This window comes from Vicugna pacos, unplaced genomic scaffold, assembly GCF_048564905.1.
Source record: "Vicugna pacos unplaced genomic scaffold, VicPac4 scaffold_20, whole genome shotgun sequence".
Taxonomy (NCBI): domain Eukaryota; kingdom Metazoa; phylum Chordata; class Mammalia; order Artiodactyla; family Camelidae; genus Vicugna; species Vicugna pacos.
The window spans coordinates 94,128,674-94,146,111 of NW_027328741.1; the positions used below are offsets into that span (position 1 = coordinate 94,128,674).

At 38.0% G+C, this 17,438-nt stretch overlaps 1 protein-coding gene across 1 annotated transcript in view; it reads right to left on the bottom strand.

Annotated features, from left to right (window-relative positions):
• The window catches only part of LOC140693700 (uncharacterized), a 95,546-nt gene that overhangs the window by 40,942 nt on the left and 37,166 nt on the right, over positions 1–17,438 (bottom strand). The window contains exons 2-12 of the mRNA XM_072957405.1: positions 15,528–17,377; positions 13,952–14,037; positions 13,365–13,485; positions 12,005–12,070; positions 11,142–11,205; positions 9,722–9,789; positions 7,629–7,760; positions 6,137–6,244; positions 4,146–4,256; positions 3,703–3,764; positions 1,393–1,477 (exon numbers count right to left, since the gene is read on the bottom strand). Of these exons, the coding sequence (XP_072813506.1) occupies positions 14,029–14,037; positions 15,528–17,377 (1,859 nt within the window). The 3' untranslated portion in view covers positions 1,393–1,477; positions 3,703–3,764; positions 4,146–4,256; ... (5 more) ...; positions 13,365–13,485; positions 13,952–14,028. The remainder of the gene's footprint in view (positions 1–1,392; positions 1,478–3,702; positions 3,765–4,145; positions 4,257–6,136; positions 6,245–7,628; positions 7,761–9,721; positions 9,790–11,141; positions 11,206–12,004; positions 12,071–13,364; positions 13,486–13,951; positions 14,038–15,527; positions 17,378–17,438) is intronic.

The window sequence follows — 17,438 nt, forward strand, 5'->3', positions numbered from 1 at the left end:
TAATGATAACTTAAAGTAATTGAGGGCATCATTTTAAATGAGATAAAAATAGCTGCTCAATTTTCATATTACTAACCAAGTCATTTCTGTTTATAGTAGGTTTATATTATTTTTATATGTATTTATATTTTATAAAGACATATCAACTTAGATCCTGGCAGATAACTGACAGTGGAGCAACTGATTGATTTAAATGGGCATCACAGGCTTATCAGATTTCATATGCTTTAAATATACATTAGATATTAGCTGTCAGGAAGAGTTCAATTTTCATTTATTCTAACATAGCTGTGCCACAGGCAGGTTACTCTGTATTCACAATGGAGGATCATGATAGATATGAAGATATCAAGCCTTATTGATCTTCATAGGGGTGCTTTTATAAGAAAAGGAGAATAAAATAAAAAAAAAATCTAAAATACTACTTTTTTTATAGTGTTCTAACAGTTATATCTTTTATTTTTTAACTGAGTTATAGTCCATTTACAATGTTGTGTCAATTTCTGGTGTACAGCACAATTTTTCAGTCCTTTATGAATATACGTATATTTGTTTTCATATTTTTTCACCATGAGCTACTACAAATTCTTGAATATATTTCCCTGTGCTATACAGTATAAGCTTGTTTATCTATTCTATATATACCTGTCAGTATTTACAAATCTTGAACTTCCAGTCTGTCCCTACTCACACCCCTCCCCCCTGTAAAATACTATTAAATCAACATATATTTTTGAAGAATTATGAAAAATGGGAAACTATAAGTTGTTTCTTTAAATTGGAGCAAAGAGAACTACTTTAACTGGAAAAATACTTAAAATCTGGCAAGTTTTATGATTTCATGTTCACCCCTGACAGCTTTTCTTTCCTCCTTTCTCCTTCAATCTTTATTGGACCTTCTAAAGAATTAAATTACAAAAAAGAAAAAAAGAAAGAAAGAAAGAAAATTAAGAAACAGCTCTGCATCTAAAATAACCTCCTAACTGGAAAGATGGTATACTTTGTGAAAAATTTACAGCTGCCAACTTATGATCTATGTCTCTGTCCACACTGCCTTACTTGTTAGGGAGGGTCTTAAAAAAAAAGTAAAGAAAAATAGCAAATTATAATGGCTTTTACATTTTAAATGCTTTTCTATGTGTCTACAATCTGCTCTATCATGAGTTATTAAGATAAACATTATCAGCTATACTCTACTTTCCTATCATGCACATTGTGACTCTAAGAAGCACGCACGCTCTAACTTACCATCTGCTGGTGGTGTACAGGTTAATGCAGTTCTTTTGACAATATATGGTTTTGTAGTCTAGTTGTCTAACTACTACATAATGGAAAAGATGTAGAACTACTGGTACCACTGCCCTCGGTCTCTGTCATTTACCTTAAACATACCTGGAAAAGTAGATTCAAAAACTCATTGGCAAGAACATTTTTCACACTCCAGATCTGATATTCTTCTAGAGTTAAGATGGCCATTCTGAAAGAGAAACAATATTTAAGAATATCTTAAATCTTCATTTTCTTATATTATTTGAATTAAATTTGTTTTATTAAACTTGCAATGGTCATTTGTCTGAAAGAAAACTAATGATTTAATGTAGATGCTGTGTATTCATCCGAAAGTAGGCCAGCAAGAATAAGTTCAAAAGTAACCAAACTCTGAAGTAGTCACTCATAACGTGGGCAATTTATCACCAAAAATCTTCCTCCAGTAAGACCTGGGAAATAACTCACAGTATCTTCTGGTTCAAGGTGAAGTTTACTAACAGAACCCACAAAAGGTTCTGGGTAGAGAAAAAGGACTATTTACTAACTTTGAAAGCATTTTTCCAAACTCTTTGGATTATGCCCTTTGACCCTAACAATTTTCTAAGATCTTTAAAACATCTGGCAATATTATTAGACTTCTTAAGAGATTTAAAAGAACTAAATATATATAATAAATGAGTATCTATATTAACATTTCCTCAAAATAAAATGTAACATTACTTTCACAAGTTGAGTAAAGCAGTATTTTTTTTTTTTTGGTGTCAAAGTGTACCAAAAATTACATTTATATACAGTAGACAATATTTCTTGGCAGGCAAAAATATAACCAAATGCTTCTTACTTCATGTTTTGAACAATCACCTTAACAATCCTAGATGAATAATAATGTTCTTAGCGTTTATTACTTAATTATATTTTTATTATCTAATGATTTATTATTTAAAGATATTTAATAATATTTACTATTAATGATATTCATGTATTCATTCAATATATATTACCATTTATTACAAGAAAAGATTTTAAAGCACTGTGATGGTAATTAATGGCTTTCATGATGCAACTTCCATTGAAGTATATTAACACCAATGTAATGGTACAAAATAATGGGTAATATTGTCACCGTCTAGTCACCAGTGAATATGGGTAATAGGTTTGGTTGAAAGGTCCAAAATCTATTCTAAATTTTTACCATTTCATTATTATGGTTACACGGAGATGGAGCAGCTAAATGATCTTTTTTTTTAATGTTCAAAAGTACAGCCATAAGAAGAAACTCGGTCTTATATAAAAATAGACAGCAATGATAACCTCCATACTTATCAAACACCCAGAAGAAAGGCGATGGAAATTGTATCTCTACATAAGGTATTTCCTAATAGAAACTTTCCTGTGTTTCTGTTTTCATATATACCAAATAGAAATGGCTACCTTAGTTTTGGGCAGAAAAGTAAATGAAGACGGTTATCTGAATTGCCAAACAAAGATCAAGCCCTGAAAAATTCATTTCTATTATTTATTTCTATTGAGTGTCAGTTAATAAGACTATGATGATTTCTTGTGGATTTGTGATTGAAAAAAATGTTACTTATTTTTCTAAGCCTGTGTAAGGCCACTATGGTCTACATCCTACCATTTGCAACTTGGTACATGTCAACATTTGAATAGAAAGGGTCAAATTAACTCATATGTGTCTCACATATATGGATTATCTTCAGTTTCACAGGGATACATAGACATTAAGGCAAACCTATTATAATATCTTTAATAAATGTTTTGAAACTAAAAAAATTCAAGGCTTTATTCTTTGTAAAGTACATGCTTGTTTCTGCTATTATACACTTATTCTGGCTGCTATTAAAGAACTTAGGACAGACCCTCACCAATATTATTGAAAAAAAAATTTAAAAACTATATACATCACCCAAATTGAGATGAAAAATAATTTCCATCATCCCAGATATCCTATGCTCCTTCTCAGTTAACTCACCCATCTCCAAAATCACTATTGTAACACTTATTAACATTAGTTCTGTCTCTGTTCTAGAACTTCATATAAATTAAATTGTACAATGTGTTCTTTTATTGTGGCTTCTTTTGCTCAATATAAGTTTTGTCTTACCATAATGTATTAAACTGGGAGAAGTAAAGATTATAAACTACAGATGGCAAGGGCTGTCTCTACTTAATTTTTACAAAATGCCTAGCTTATAAAATATAATGTTTTTATGTAAATAACACTTAATGGAGTAGTTTAAAGGTCGAATGGGCTTTCCTTAGGGACAACTTGGAGTTATTGTAACCACAGGTCCAAATAAGCATTTAGCAGGGATGATGCAGAAGAGATTCAAGTATGTATATGTAACGTATGTATACCAATTCAGAATATAATGTATTTTTAGAAAAGAATAAATTAGTCTCTGCTAGACTCACCTTTGTGGTGTCATGTGCATTCTATGTGTCTCTACAATGTTGGATAGATCCACAAGTAATTCCTTTAAAACCAGAAACCCAAATCAGTAGTTAGGAAAGAGAAGGTATCATTTTTATTAGACAGTAGCTGAAGTATAAAATATTTTTTCGGTCAAGTTTTGTTTTTTTTTAATTCCAGAAATAGATTGCTTGTTTACCTTAAAAATTTATGACAATTTTCCAGTGGTTTCATTTTTTTTTTACATAATACATTCAGTTTATTAAATTTTCTAAGGTAAATTCTCTTCCCAATTTTGCATCTTTGGCTATGAATATTTTGAGTAGCATAATATAGAACCTAGAAGTAGTAAGAAATCTTTTTCTCAACCTCTTTTAAAAAATTCTTCACTCTATGTTCCTGTTGGAAGTTTACATGCAAGAAGATGTATACAATCAGACTTTACCAGGGTATCATCGGTGCAGTTGTCCTTCCAGACCTCTGTGCAACCACGTGTCTCTCAGTTCAACCCTACAGAGAACTCCATCACCATCAACATCAAATACCTTGAAGCAAACTAAAGAAAAGAAACTCTTATGGAGGAAAATTACTTTTATATTCTGAAGTATAATACATTTTATTACAACCTGCCCTAGTGAAATTACTTAGTTCCTCAAACAACTACATTCTGGATTAAGTTCTTATTTGGAGGAGATTGTGTCATTAAAGTCCTTTGAACTTGTAGGAATTCCTGTACACTTCACAAGTCTCTCTCCTTATATAATTAGCCAGCTTAGAGAACTCTATCCTTCATCTAAATCTAAAGTTAAATTTCTTGCAAACTGAAAAAGAAGGGCCAAGTTACTATACAATATCTCACAGATTTTGAGAAGGTAATTCAAGCTTTTAAATTAATTTCTAATATTTATAACTGATCACTTCAGAGTTGATTCTTACAATGCTGAAAATATTCCATCTACATTAAGAATCAACAAAAAGCTGGTACAGTCAGCTCCCCGTATCCATTGGTTCTGCATTCACAGGTATAAACAATAGATCAAAAGTATATATGTATATGTATATGTATATATATATATATATATATATATAAATTTTCCCAGAAATTTCTCAAAAGCAAAACTTGAATTTGCTATGCACTGACAACTATTCACATATCATTTACATTGTATTTACAAATAATTACATTGTATTAGGTACTAAAAGTAATCTAGAGATGATTTAAAGTATACAAGAGGATGTGCATAGATTATATGCAAATACTATGCCATTTTACATAAGGACATGAGCATCCATGGACTTGGTATCTGAGGGGGTCTCAGAACCAATCCTCAGCAGATAATGAGAGATGACTGTATAAAGATTTTGCCTCTCCAATGTAATTAATGTGCACCCAATATTTTTGCCTAAGAACAATTTCAATTCTTCAATGAAGTTTATATACAACAAGCTAAAAATCCAAAATATCAGCACTTTGCTAATTAACGTCAATATCAGCAAAATTGCTAGTTAGTCTATTTGGTTAACTTCCACTAGTCCACTGGCAAAAAAATAAATTAAAAAAAAATTTAAGACAACAACCTCAATTGAGAAACAAAGACTTCAGCCTCTTTAATACCAGAACTTTAATGTGAACAAATAATCTATCACAAAGCCAGGTTAGAGTAATGGTATACTATCAGGGAAGATAAAAGAAATCTAAATTTTTAAGATTAAATAATTATCTACTTCACACACCCATGTAATAATTATGCTATTAAGTTAACGAGTGCATCACAGTACAACATTACTAAAGAATATTGAACTATTAAGTATCATACCCAAAATATGCAGTATTTGTGAAGCTGTATTTTAGAAAGATGCAGAGATAATGACCCTAGTGAATATGTAAGAATTAGGTTCCAATTAAATGTAAACTGCTGCATTTTCCTAAACAAATATGGTTAAGATTTAGGAATGTAATATGCTTATAAATTATGCCATAATATTTTAGATAGGTTTAAAAGATAAATTTAGTATTTAATAAAATTGTTTTATCATAAATTTAATTTTGCTAATAAAATATCAATATACACAGTGATAGAAAATAAGTTGAAATTCAAGTTAAGCAAGACAAATTTTCTATATAGACTACCAGAAAATATTTTCTATATGCTTAACATTTTCAAACACATCATGACTGATGTAGTTCATTTATCATGAATTGTACATTTATCTGGAAAATCAACCATTATTAATAACAAAGATCTTAAATTACTCCACAGTAAAAAAGAATAGATGATTGAACCTTTACACTGACGTCAGTAAAACCTTAGCAAGAGATTGCTATGTGCAAAAGGGATGAAAATTCAAGCCTTAATCAGATGATTTTTGACATGAATGGATGCTAATTTTTTTCTCTGTATAGCTTCCAAATTTTGTGATGTTTAACACACTTACATTTCTGTCTTTCAGCCAGAGGTCCTCTGCAACAAGCTGATAGCCCACAGGATATCTCCTTAAAATCTATGTGGCTGTCATGATTTTCACCAAAAGCATTAAATAAACCTGTAAAATAGGAACACAGACAGAATAAATCACAGCCAACAAACTTTCTGTTAATAATGACATGCCTATGAAAGGAGGCATGACTCGCATAAACTGATTTAGTTTTTAAAAGTTATCAGTAGTTTCCACTGTCTTAGGAAGTTTTTCCCCCACCCCCTGGCATAATTATAACCAACATTTAACTTCCTAGAAGAAAATACTATCATTTAGTGTTTGGTTTTGTCTGCATACCTGTCTCTATCTTATATTAATTCCAAAAGTCAAAAGTGATTGTAGAATGTAAAAAATAAAAATGTATTTTAAAAATTTAACTGGAAAAATGTCAGAGACCACAATTATCCTAATTTGGAAAGACTAAGAAGAAAAAGGAAAAAAGAAGAAGAAAAGTTGAACTCTATCAAAGATATACTGTGTTGTTATTAATGAGATTCATACAGCTCCTTCATGAAGCAAAGAAAACTAACACACTATATTATAAGAGACAGAAATTCTGTACTGCAGTCTTCATTGTACCACTTAATCTGTATAACTAAATATATTAAATTTCAGAAATAAAGGGCAATTTATAATCTAATCCTGTGGTTTTTAAACTTTTCCTAAAAAATAAATGGAATCATTTTATTTTCAAATGAAATGATTTCTCAATCTCTAATTATAAAAAGGTAAAAACATAACTGCACTGCTGAAGTGGAAACCCTGTCTGTTCTAGCTCCCCTAACAAATAAATATTTCTAAAACACACTAGAAACCTGAAGAATACAGACTATTTCAAGAATCTAATTCTGTGCCCTCAAAGAGCAGAAAATTGAAGGTAAGAAGTAGTTAAATGACTTGCTAAAAGTAAGAAATTTTTTTTAAAAAGGTCTGAATCAGAAGAAGAACCCAAGCTTTCAGATTTCAAATACAGTTTTTGTGATTATCACCCACAACTGCTCCTTGTAAACCTCATTTAAAATATATATATATATATATATATATATATATATATATATATATATATAGTAGTGAAAAGTTTAGAGCTAAGTGGGGACCTTAGAGATGGTCTAGTGGTTTCTTAATTTTTTAAGGGTGGGGGAAGTATACAGCAGTGGAACCTTCTTCTATATAAAAGAAATACAATAGACACTCCTCAGCTGAGGAAGAGGTGGGGTCATGTGTGGAAGCTAGAGCTTTGCCTATTCAGTGTCCACCACCCTGACCCTGCACCAGATGCTGAGGCACCACACTGGAGCACACTTTCATTATGATTGTCTTGGTCAAACTGATTTTATATATGAGAATATTCAAGTGCAGAAAGGTAAACCGACTTACACAAGGCTCCAAAGGTGGAACAAGGCTCAGGTGTTTAGCAAAGAACATTTGTAGAAAATAGAAGGATTCCCACCTTCACTCAGAGATGGACGAATTGGTGGTGAAGCCAATGGGCCAAATGTCTCTAAATCAAATCATCCAGTTCAGGATTGAGCCCTCAGCAACCAATAGCATTTCTCCAGATGAATGATGTCTGATTCTTCCACTGACAATCAAATCAAACAAGATTATAAAATCTCACTCTTCTCTTCTGGACAATTAATTAGTTCATCCTGATAATGTAACTTCTAAATACACATTTTAATTTCCCAGTTAAACTGTTAAAAAACTACCTAAAACAAAAACTCTGAAAGTCAAATATATTGTATCTAAAGTGGCATGAAAATTAAATTCAAATTAATGTAAAAGAGGCTTTAGAATGGAAAAAAATTTGCAATTTCCCATTAAGCAGGCTGTTTAATTCCAACATGTAAAATAATAAACTAAGATACTTATTTTTTGCTTCCCACACTTTTATCTGTATACCCTTTGGTGATTTTAATCTCTATCTTGGATTTGAAAATTCTTGATCATAGTCTCTCCTGGCTACACAGGTAACACACTAATAGCAGAAACTATGTTTGATTTATACTGTCACTATGGTAACCACTTACACATTTAATACTTATTAAATAAATGTACAAAGGGGATAGACCTAAGCTTCTCCTTCTTGGCCCTAAAATTCTTACTACCCCTCCTATAAAGGCAGGAGCCTCCTCTGTAGGACAGAGAGTAAATGTATCTCATGAGAAGGATTCCCCAACAAGGGCTGTCTTTTCAGCGTGCTTTTAGATGTTTTTATGGGACATTTCAATAAAAGGATCAAGGACCTAAGCTTCCCAGTATGGTGGGCGTTGTGATGGGCATGGGAGGATGCTCACTTGGGAGGATGAGATGTTAAAGACACTAACAGTGAAAAGGACAGGGCAAGATGAAGGGCGATTGGGAAACAGGACCACAGAGATGTGACATCTACTTCCCACTGTCATCTAAGTGATACCTACTTGAAAGAAACATTTCTACAGTTAAATTCTATAATGGGGGGTTATTTAAATGAAGCACAAATATACTCAATGAGTAGATCACATAATTTTTAGAGATTCAGAGTGCAGTAGCATTTTCAGAGTAGTTTTTACATCAATAACTAGTATTTATAAATTCCTGTGTGCTAAACAAGTATGTGGAATTATTTCCATTTTGCTTTTAGACTTACTACAGCTTAACGTATTCACTGCACTGATACAGAGTAATTTTTCTAATGAATAAAAATGATAATGTACAACCTTGTTAAAGATTCTTTAATTTCACCATCACCAGATTTATGAACATTTAGGCCTATGTGTCAGGCCCCGTTTCTTACCAGCTTTTTCACCAACACCTTACAATGAGGTTATATTGCATTACCCAGAGGTCAGGAAATGTTCTTTCACACATCCACATCTTTATTAGGTCCTGTGTCCTCTGAGGAGAAACATTCTCCCCACTTTCACATCCTTCCATTTTACAGCCTAACCACTAATCCTTCTCTAAACACCTTCTAATGCTTTCCAACCTCACCAGCTACCCTAGGATTTTAACTTCTCTCTTCTGCAACTGTCCTCCACTGTATATAGTATCCAATATTCAAGTGAAGTATGAGTCCTCATTTACAGGTCTGTGGCCTCTCTAGATTACAAAGTATTTGGATTCAGTAACCTTGTCCTTTTATCACTTTTGCTGCTAGAGTTCCTTTCATAGGACCTGATACATAGTAACCACACAATAAATACTTCCTGAATGAATAAATGAATGAATGAATGAATAGCCAAGGCAATCTTCACAGCCAAGGCTTCCCCAACCCAGCTCAGTATTCTTTCTGTTATATCAAAGAGACTCTGCCCCATGAAACAATAGACCCTGCACATTTTAACAAATGTATACAATTATTAGGAACTATTATTAGAACAGAGACTAGCACTACTGTTCTCATAGTTATGTCACATAAGTAGTGTATTAAAGCTCGTTCTGATTTCTTGTTTATACAAATCAGCTATGTCTGTCACCAGTTTAAATGTTAGTAATTTAGAAAACAAAAGTTATTGATTTATCTACTCATCAGAAATCATTACAACAGATCTATTTACATACCTCTTCTGTCAGTTTATATACCAACTGGAAAAGAAGGGGTGTACAGTCAACTCTGAGAGTATAATTGCCTGCAAAATAAATAAGAGAGAATTTTAATACCTCCAAATGGACTACAAACCTGTATTTAATTCTAACTTTATTTTCTAATTATAAACAATATATAACAGATTTCAAATTCAAGGCATCATTCCTGGAGAATTAAAAATAGGGTGGACCTTACAGATTATCATATTCAGTGAAGTATGTCAGACAGAGAAAGGCAAATATCACATTCTATCACTTATATGTGGAATGTAAACAAACAAAAAAATGATACAAATGAACTTATTTACAAACCAGAAATAGACTCATGACATAGAAAAGAAACTATGGTTACCCAAGGGGAAAGGGGGAAGGGAAGAGATATGTTAGGAGTTCAGGATTAACAGATATACACTATTATATATGAAACAGATAACCAACAAGGACCTACTGTATAGTACAGGGAATTATATTCAGTATCTTATAATAACCTATAATGGAAAAGAATCTAAAAACAATGTATATGTATATGTATATGTATATGTATATGTATATGTATATGTATATAACTGAGTAACTTTGCTGTACACGTGAAACTAATATTACAAATCAAATGTACTTCAGTAAAAAGAAATAAATAAAATTTTAGAATAGACAGATAGGTAGGGAGATAAATAGACAGGCAGACAGTCTGGCTAAAACTAAAACACAAGGTGGAAATAACTATTCAGGAGCCAGAGAGGCTGCAGCACACACTCAGGATAGGAGACTGCAGAGGCGGACTCTGCTGCTAAGGCTGCAGCTCCTGCAGTAAAAGTAAGGGTCATTGCTCATTAAGGCAGCAGTACCTAGGGGTCTTTGGCAAAGGAAGTGGTAAGGCCATAATGTTCATGTTTTTATTCATTTATTCAATTCAATATGAAGACTTTAGACTAGAGCATGTCAGTAACTAACATGTGTCCTGTGACACTTACCTAGAAATAACCATAATACGATGAAAGCCTACAGATGCACATGCCACATGTCAGGGTCAAAAGGAAGTTTGTAGTGGGTGCTTATTTCAGAGTTGTTCCAATACATACAGGAACTATTTCTGTATGAAATATTTTAGCCCAACTTTTAAAAATAGCTCCACAGGAAGAATGTCAAAAGTACTAAAGTTTTAAGTAGTAATCCAAGATAGGCAAATGGTAAATATACTAAAGAAATTAGGATCAATAGCTTAGTTATGAATCATATTGATTCATTTGAATCATAATAATGTTCTCTCTGGTAAAATGGAGAAATGGAGGTATTATTGAGGCATCTCATAGAAAGAGGATAATCCTAGTTTATGAGTTGGAGTTGATAGACTTAAATACTGGTATACTATTTAATGACAATCTGAAATAAAATTTACCTTCTGTGTATGAGTCTGCATTGATATATGCAACCTCTCTCTCCTGGAGTGTTTTCACATTCTCCTGTAGTTGAAGCAAAGCAGTCACTTAACTCACAGCATTTACAGTTTTGGAAATACAAGCAAAACAAATTAATTCAGTAAAAGAGTGGTTTGCAGATACCATTATAAATCAAACACCTATGCTTTTGACCATAATTTTAAGAAAATGCTATTAACTGGTTGATAATATTAATGCAATTAAAACAAGAAAGAAAAATATTAGTGATGCTGTAGCCACTGTTAATAGCAACAGCAGGGAGACCCAGAGGAAAACTGCCCCTGATCCCCTGCACCATAATATGAAGGGGGAAGGCTCGGAGATGCTCAGCCTCACCCTGGATCTACTGGAAGAGGACTGCTCAAAGTAAGGCCTGGAAATCTGTATTTTTAAAAGGTGTCTCTGGAAATCCTTACAGACATTAAAGTATGAGATCCCTTGATGTTGGGGATCCAAGTAACTTTACCATATTAAAAGTGAGGAAGTTGGAAATTTGATTTATCAAGAATTTTTTGAAAGAGAAGATATTGATGAAAAAGAAAAATATAGGAGGGGAGGATAGAGAAAAAAACTCGAGGGAGAGAAGAGTGGCTATTAGGACAAAGACAAGACATTTCTCACACATACATGCACACACGCACACACATTCTAGAAAAATACAGCAGAAGAAGACTAATGCCATCACACAACATGGGAATATGCAGAGAGAACTCTTTTCTTCTCTCTGTTTCTCTCTCTCTCTCTAGCTTGCTACCTTATAAAAGCAGTTACAGTAAAAACATTTAAAGCTGTGAGTGGTCATCCCACAAATGAGAATTCTCACCTCTGCGCTTGACCACATGGGATAGATGACAGCTGATTCTGCGGCAGAGTATCCATTATGACAGAGCTACAGTAGAAATAAAAAAGATTCCTTAATTATATGTAAAGGTAAATGTGCTGCTGAATATGATCAAGAAGCTAGTAGAAAATGGGAAACAATATTCAAATTGTCTTTTAACTCACATGAATTTAAATTAATGCAAGGCATATTATCTTGTATCTTGGATTTATTTTATCTGTATTTTAAGCTGCTTAAATTATAAAAAGACACATGTATTTCTATATACATGTGTTCACAAGAAATTACATATTTCTAAAAGTAAATGACCTTAATGAATAAGCTCTGATTCATCTAAATAAGTGTATTATGAAATGCATGTTCATAACAACAACATAATAGTAAGACTTTGCCATATAAATGGAATCAAATGTGATACAAGTAAATGTGATTTTATTCCCATACTTATTTGATTCATATTATTATTTTAAAGTATGCAGAAATGAGTCAGAAGGAAAGCATTTTAAAAACCATTCACAATAATAAGAAAGATATGACATTCTTTAAATCAATTCTATAAAATTTGGACTCATAAATGAACAAAACAGAGGATAGTCACAGGAAAGTGCTTTTTGGTGCGCCTGCCTTTAAAAAAATACACAAGCCTACCTTGAACATGTAAGAACTTAGAGTTACTGGACAGAGAGCATAAGGGAAGAAGATGAAAGAAGGGGGTCTATGAGAGACACTTTAAAATAAAGCATTAAGAGCCAGTGACAAATGAAAATTAATCATAATTGAATTAAAAATAAATCCTTGAAATTTTAGAGTAATTCAATTTACAAAATCATTGTATTACACTCCCCAACCAGGCACTTTTGTAAATGGTAAAATATACCTATGGTTACAATTTAGTGTTGAATCCATAAAGGAGAGACTATAATCAGAGTATAGTCATCTAAAAAGAGCATGTTGTTTTCCTGGATAGAAGAAATCCAAGGAAAGTGTAAAAACTTGAAAATTAATGCCAAGGATCTAAATCAGATTTTCAATAGGCTAATTCACTTGTCAGAAGTAGTTTCCTAGGTTTGACTATTTTCTGAGCTTACAGATTTTACTTACTTATCACAAAACCAATATAAATAGAAACTAAAATATTTTAAAAATAATGAAAAAATTGGTTTGTGCTTAGTAATTAAGAGGTTGTTCTGTTTTGCCAAACTGATGTAAAAGCAAAAACAAACTCTATTTCTTAAATTTTCCTGTTTTTATCCAATTTAAAACAGTATCAGGTAATGGAACACATCTGTGATTACCCTGAGATACATGTTGACCAAGAAGATATGTTTACTGTCTTAGTTACCTCAGCCCATTTGTGGAACCCAGAAGTCCAAATTTTTCTGCATCCCAGCTGGCAAAAATGGCAGTTCTTCTCAGTCTTCAGCTTGAAATCATTGTTAACATACATGGTTAGGTACATCTGCCTAAAAACAAAGGAAAATTCACTGAAGTCACTTTCTGTCATCACTTGCCATGGAAACATTATTTACCTCTACTAATCAGTTTTCCAAAATTCTGGACAACTTCTTATAAATCAGCAGTTCCACTGGTTAGGTCAATACCTCCAAATACCCAGAAGTCCTGATGATCTCCCAGAATAACACATCTGTCTGGAAAGGAAGGCATTCAAAAGAATGACAACTTAGAATGTATTATAAAGAGCAGTAATTTATGTTTTTAAATTAAACTTCCTCCTGCTTGAGTTTCCTCCATAGAAAACATCAAGGTACTGTCTCCTTTTAGAATTTACCTTTTTTTCCCCACATTTAATTATATCACATCAACCAGGAAAAAAATATTAAGAGTTGATTAAGATTTACCTTCTCTTACTCCTGTAATCTTTGTAAAAACAAAATGTTTTAAGACATTTTAAAAAATTCACCAACTCACCAAGTTTCACAGATCCTCAGGTAGTTCTGATTACATCATAAATGCTTGTGACTTTCTTGAAGTTATGAACATGCATTTTAACCTTCCTAGAATTTCACAAAGGGAACAAATTACTTCACATAGAGCATTATGTCTAACAGGTTCCTTCCAATGTTTTATTATAAGTCTCAGAAGTACAGAAAACTGTTTAATAAGATGATAAATTCCCATATGCCCACCACCTAAATTCAATCATTGTTAATACTGTTGAACTATTTGCAAGCGAGTTGTGCAAATCATGACAGTTGTCTCCTATGTATTTAAGAATGCACCTTACGGTGAAATCAAATAAAAAAATCAGTATTTTATATTTTTCCTCCCTCATAGCTCTATTGTTGGTATTTATTTAAACTCCAAAATTATTACTCAACATGAAAAAGAATCTTGTTCTTAGCAATTTTTTTTTAAAAAAAAAATGTGTATTTGTCCATTTAGAGCTCAAATCAATTAAGGGATATAAGCCCCAGGTGCTTTTTTTTGGTATTTTGACCAGGGAAGATTTCTGTTTCTGACTTTTCTCTTAAACTGTTACTGAAGCTACATGCTCTGTTTTCCTTGTGTCTGTATGTATCTGTTTATAAATCACATTTTTCATTGTGTACCTCTAGAGGGTATTAATACATGAGATAATAAAGTCTCCTATGTTAAAGGAACTCTGTTCTAATTGAGTTAAATAAACACTTTTTAAAAATTCTTATAAAATAAAACTGAACTTCTAATACCTTAAGAGTTCTGAAATTTTAAAACAAGCTTCTTACAGAACTTATAAAATACTTGCAGAATCCAAATTCAAATTGCTAAGGCAAATCATTAATCAACAAGGCTCATTCAACCATTTTAGTTTAATAAAAAACAGCTATCTCCTCTCTGATTCATCAGTGTGAAGTTTCCCTTTCCCTCTACATTTCAAGCCAGTCAAACTAAAGTTCTGATCATGCCATGCTCTTTCCCAGCCCTGCACAAGCTGTCCTCTGCAGCTGGCGTTTACTGCCTGTCTTGATTCCGTGGAAAACTTACTGTTTGTGTAAAATTAAGCTCAATGAGCACATGTTCTGTGGTCATGCCTCCTTAATACCAGAACTGTCTGGGGTTAGTAACAGTAACGACTATGATGGTAAGCGCACTGGGCCATGTAGCAGTTACGCGTTCACCACTGTGACCACTTAACCCTCCCCCGCAGAAGTGACCGGTGAACTTCGCTCCTTTCCCCCTTCTCTCCTACTCCTTCCCTTAAGTTAACCTAGTATTTTGCATGTACAGTGTTTTGACAGTTATCTGAAACACTGTTTTAAACCGTCAGTTGAAAAGGGAAGACAAAATGTTACACCTGGCCCAGAGGAGGAGAGGGGTGGGGAGTGGCTCAGAGAAAGCCGAACAGGACGCGCGGCCCCCGATCACAACACAGCCCTGTTCCTTCCCGAGTTTCGTAGCCGGGAAAGCAGAGGCGTGGGGCCCGGACCGCTTCGGGGCCTTCGTGGGAGGCCGAGGGAGGGACGGAGACCCGCGCAGGGCTGGGGAGGGGCCCGCAGGGACTCACCGTCTGTGCAGCGGCTCCTGACCCACAGCTGGGCGGGCGGCGGTGGCGGTTGAGGCTGCGGTGCCGGCTGAAGGGGTGAGGCGGCATCGGCGGCGGTACCGGCTGAGGCGGCGGCCGCTGCGGTGCCAGCTGAGGGGGCTGGGAGGGCGGCGGTGGCGGTTGAGGCTGCGATGCCGGCTGAAGGGGCTGAGACGGCTGCGCGGCGGTACCGGCTGAGGGGGCCGAGGCGGCGGCGGCTGCGGTGCCGGCTGAAGGGGGCGAGGCGGCATCGGCGGCGTTACCGGCTGAGGCGGCGGTACCGGCTGAGGGGGCCGAGGCGGCGGCGGCTGCGGTGCCGGCTGAAAGGGCTGAGACGGCGTCGGCGGCCGTGCCTGCTGAGGCGGCATCGGCGCCGGTACCGGCTGAAGCGGTGGCGGCTGCGGTGCCGGGTGAGGGGGCTGGAGGTTCGGCGGCTGCGGTGCAGGCTGAGGGGTCCGAGGCGGCGGCGGCTGCGGTGCCGGCTGAGGGGGCTGAGGCGGCATCAGCGGCGGTCCCGGCTGAAGCGGCGGCGGCTGCGGTGCCAGCTGAGGGGGCTGGGCGGGCGGCGGTGCCGGTAGAGGCGGCTGTTCCGGCTGAGGGGGCCGAGGCGGCGGCGGCTGCGGTGCCGGCTGAAGGGGCTGAGGCGGCGGCAGCTGCAGTGCCGGCTGAAGGGGCTGAAGCGGCGGCGGTTGCGGTGCCGGCTGAGGGGGCTGGGAGGGCGGCGATGGCGGTTGAGGCTGCGATGCCGGCTGAGGGGGCTGATACGGCGTCGGCGGCCGTGCCTGCTGAGGCGGCATCGGCGCCGGTACCGGCTGAAGCGGTGGCGGCTGCGGTGCCGGGTGAGGGGGCTGGAGGTTCGGCGGCTGCGATGCCGGCTGAGGGGGCCGAGGCGGCGGTGGCGGTAGAGGCTGCGGTGCCGGCTGAGGGGGCTGAGGCGGCATCGGCGGCGGTCCCGGCTGAGGCGGCTGTTCCGGCTGAGGGGGCCGAGGCGGCGGCGGCTGCAGTGCCGGCTGAGGGGGCTGAGGCGGCATCGGCGGCGGTACCGGCTGAAGCGGCGGCGGCTGCGGTGCCTGGTGAGGGGGCTGGAGGTTCGGCGGCTGCGGTGCCGGCTGAGGGGGCTGGGCGGGCGGCGGTGGCGGTAGAGGCTGCGATGCCGGCTGAAGGGGCCGAGGCGGCGGCGGCGGCGGTACCGGCTGAAGCAGTGGCGGCTGCGGTGCCAGCTGAGGGGGCTGGGCGGGCGGCGGTGGCGGTAGAGGCTGCGGTGCCGGCTGAAGGGGCTGAGGCGGCATCGGGGGCGGTACCTGCTGAGGCGGCTGTTCCGGCTGAGGGGGCCGAGGCGGCGGCGGCTGCGGTGCCGGCTGAGGGGGCTGGGCGGGCGGCGGTGGAGGTTGAGGGGGCTGGGCGGTCCGCGGTGGCGGTAGAGGCTGCGGTGCCGGCTGAAGGCGCTGAGCCGGCGGCGGTTGCGGTGCCGGCTGAAGGGGCTGAGGCGGCATCGGCGGCGTTACCGGCTGAGGCGGCTGTTCCGGCTGAGGGGGCCGAGGCGGCGGCAGCTGCAGTGCAAGCTGAACGGGCTGAAGCGGCGGCGGTTGCGGTGCCGGCTGAGGTGGCTGGGAGGGCGGCGATGGCGGTTGAGGCTGCGATGCCGGCTGAAGGGGCTGAGACGGCGTCGGCGGCCGTGCCTTCTGAGGCGGCATCGGCGCCGGTACCGGCTGAAGCCGTGGCGGCTGCGGTGCCGCGTGAGGGGGCTGGGGGTTCGGCGGCTGCGGTGCCGGCTGAGGGGGCTGGGCGGGCGGCGGTGCCGGCTGAGGGGGCTTGGCGGGCGGCGGTGCCGGCTGTGGGGGCTGGGCGGTCGGCGGTGGCTTTAGAGGCTGCGGTGCCGGCTGAAGGGGCCGA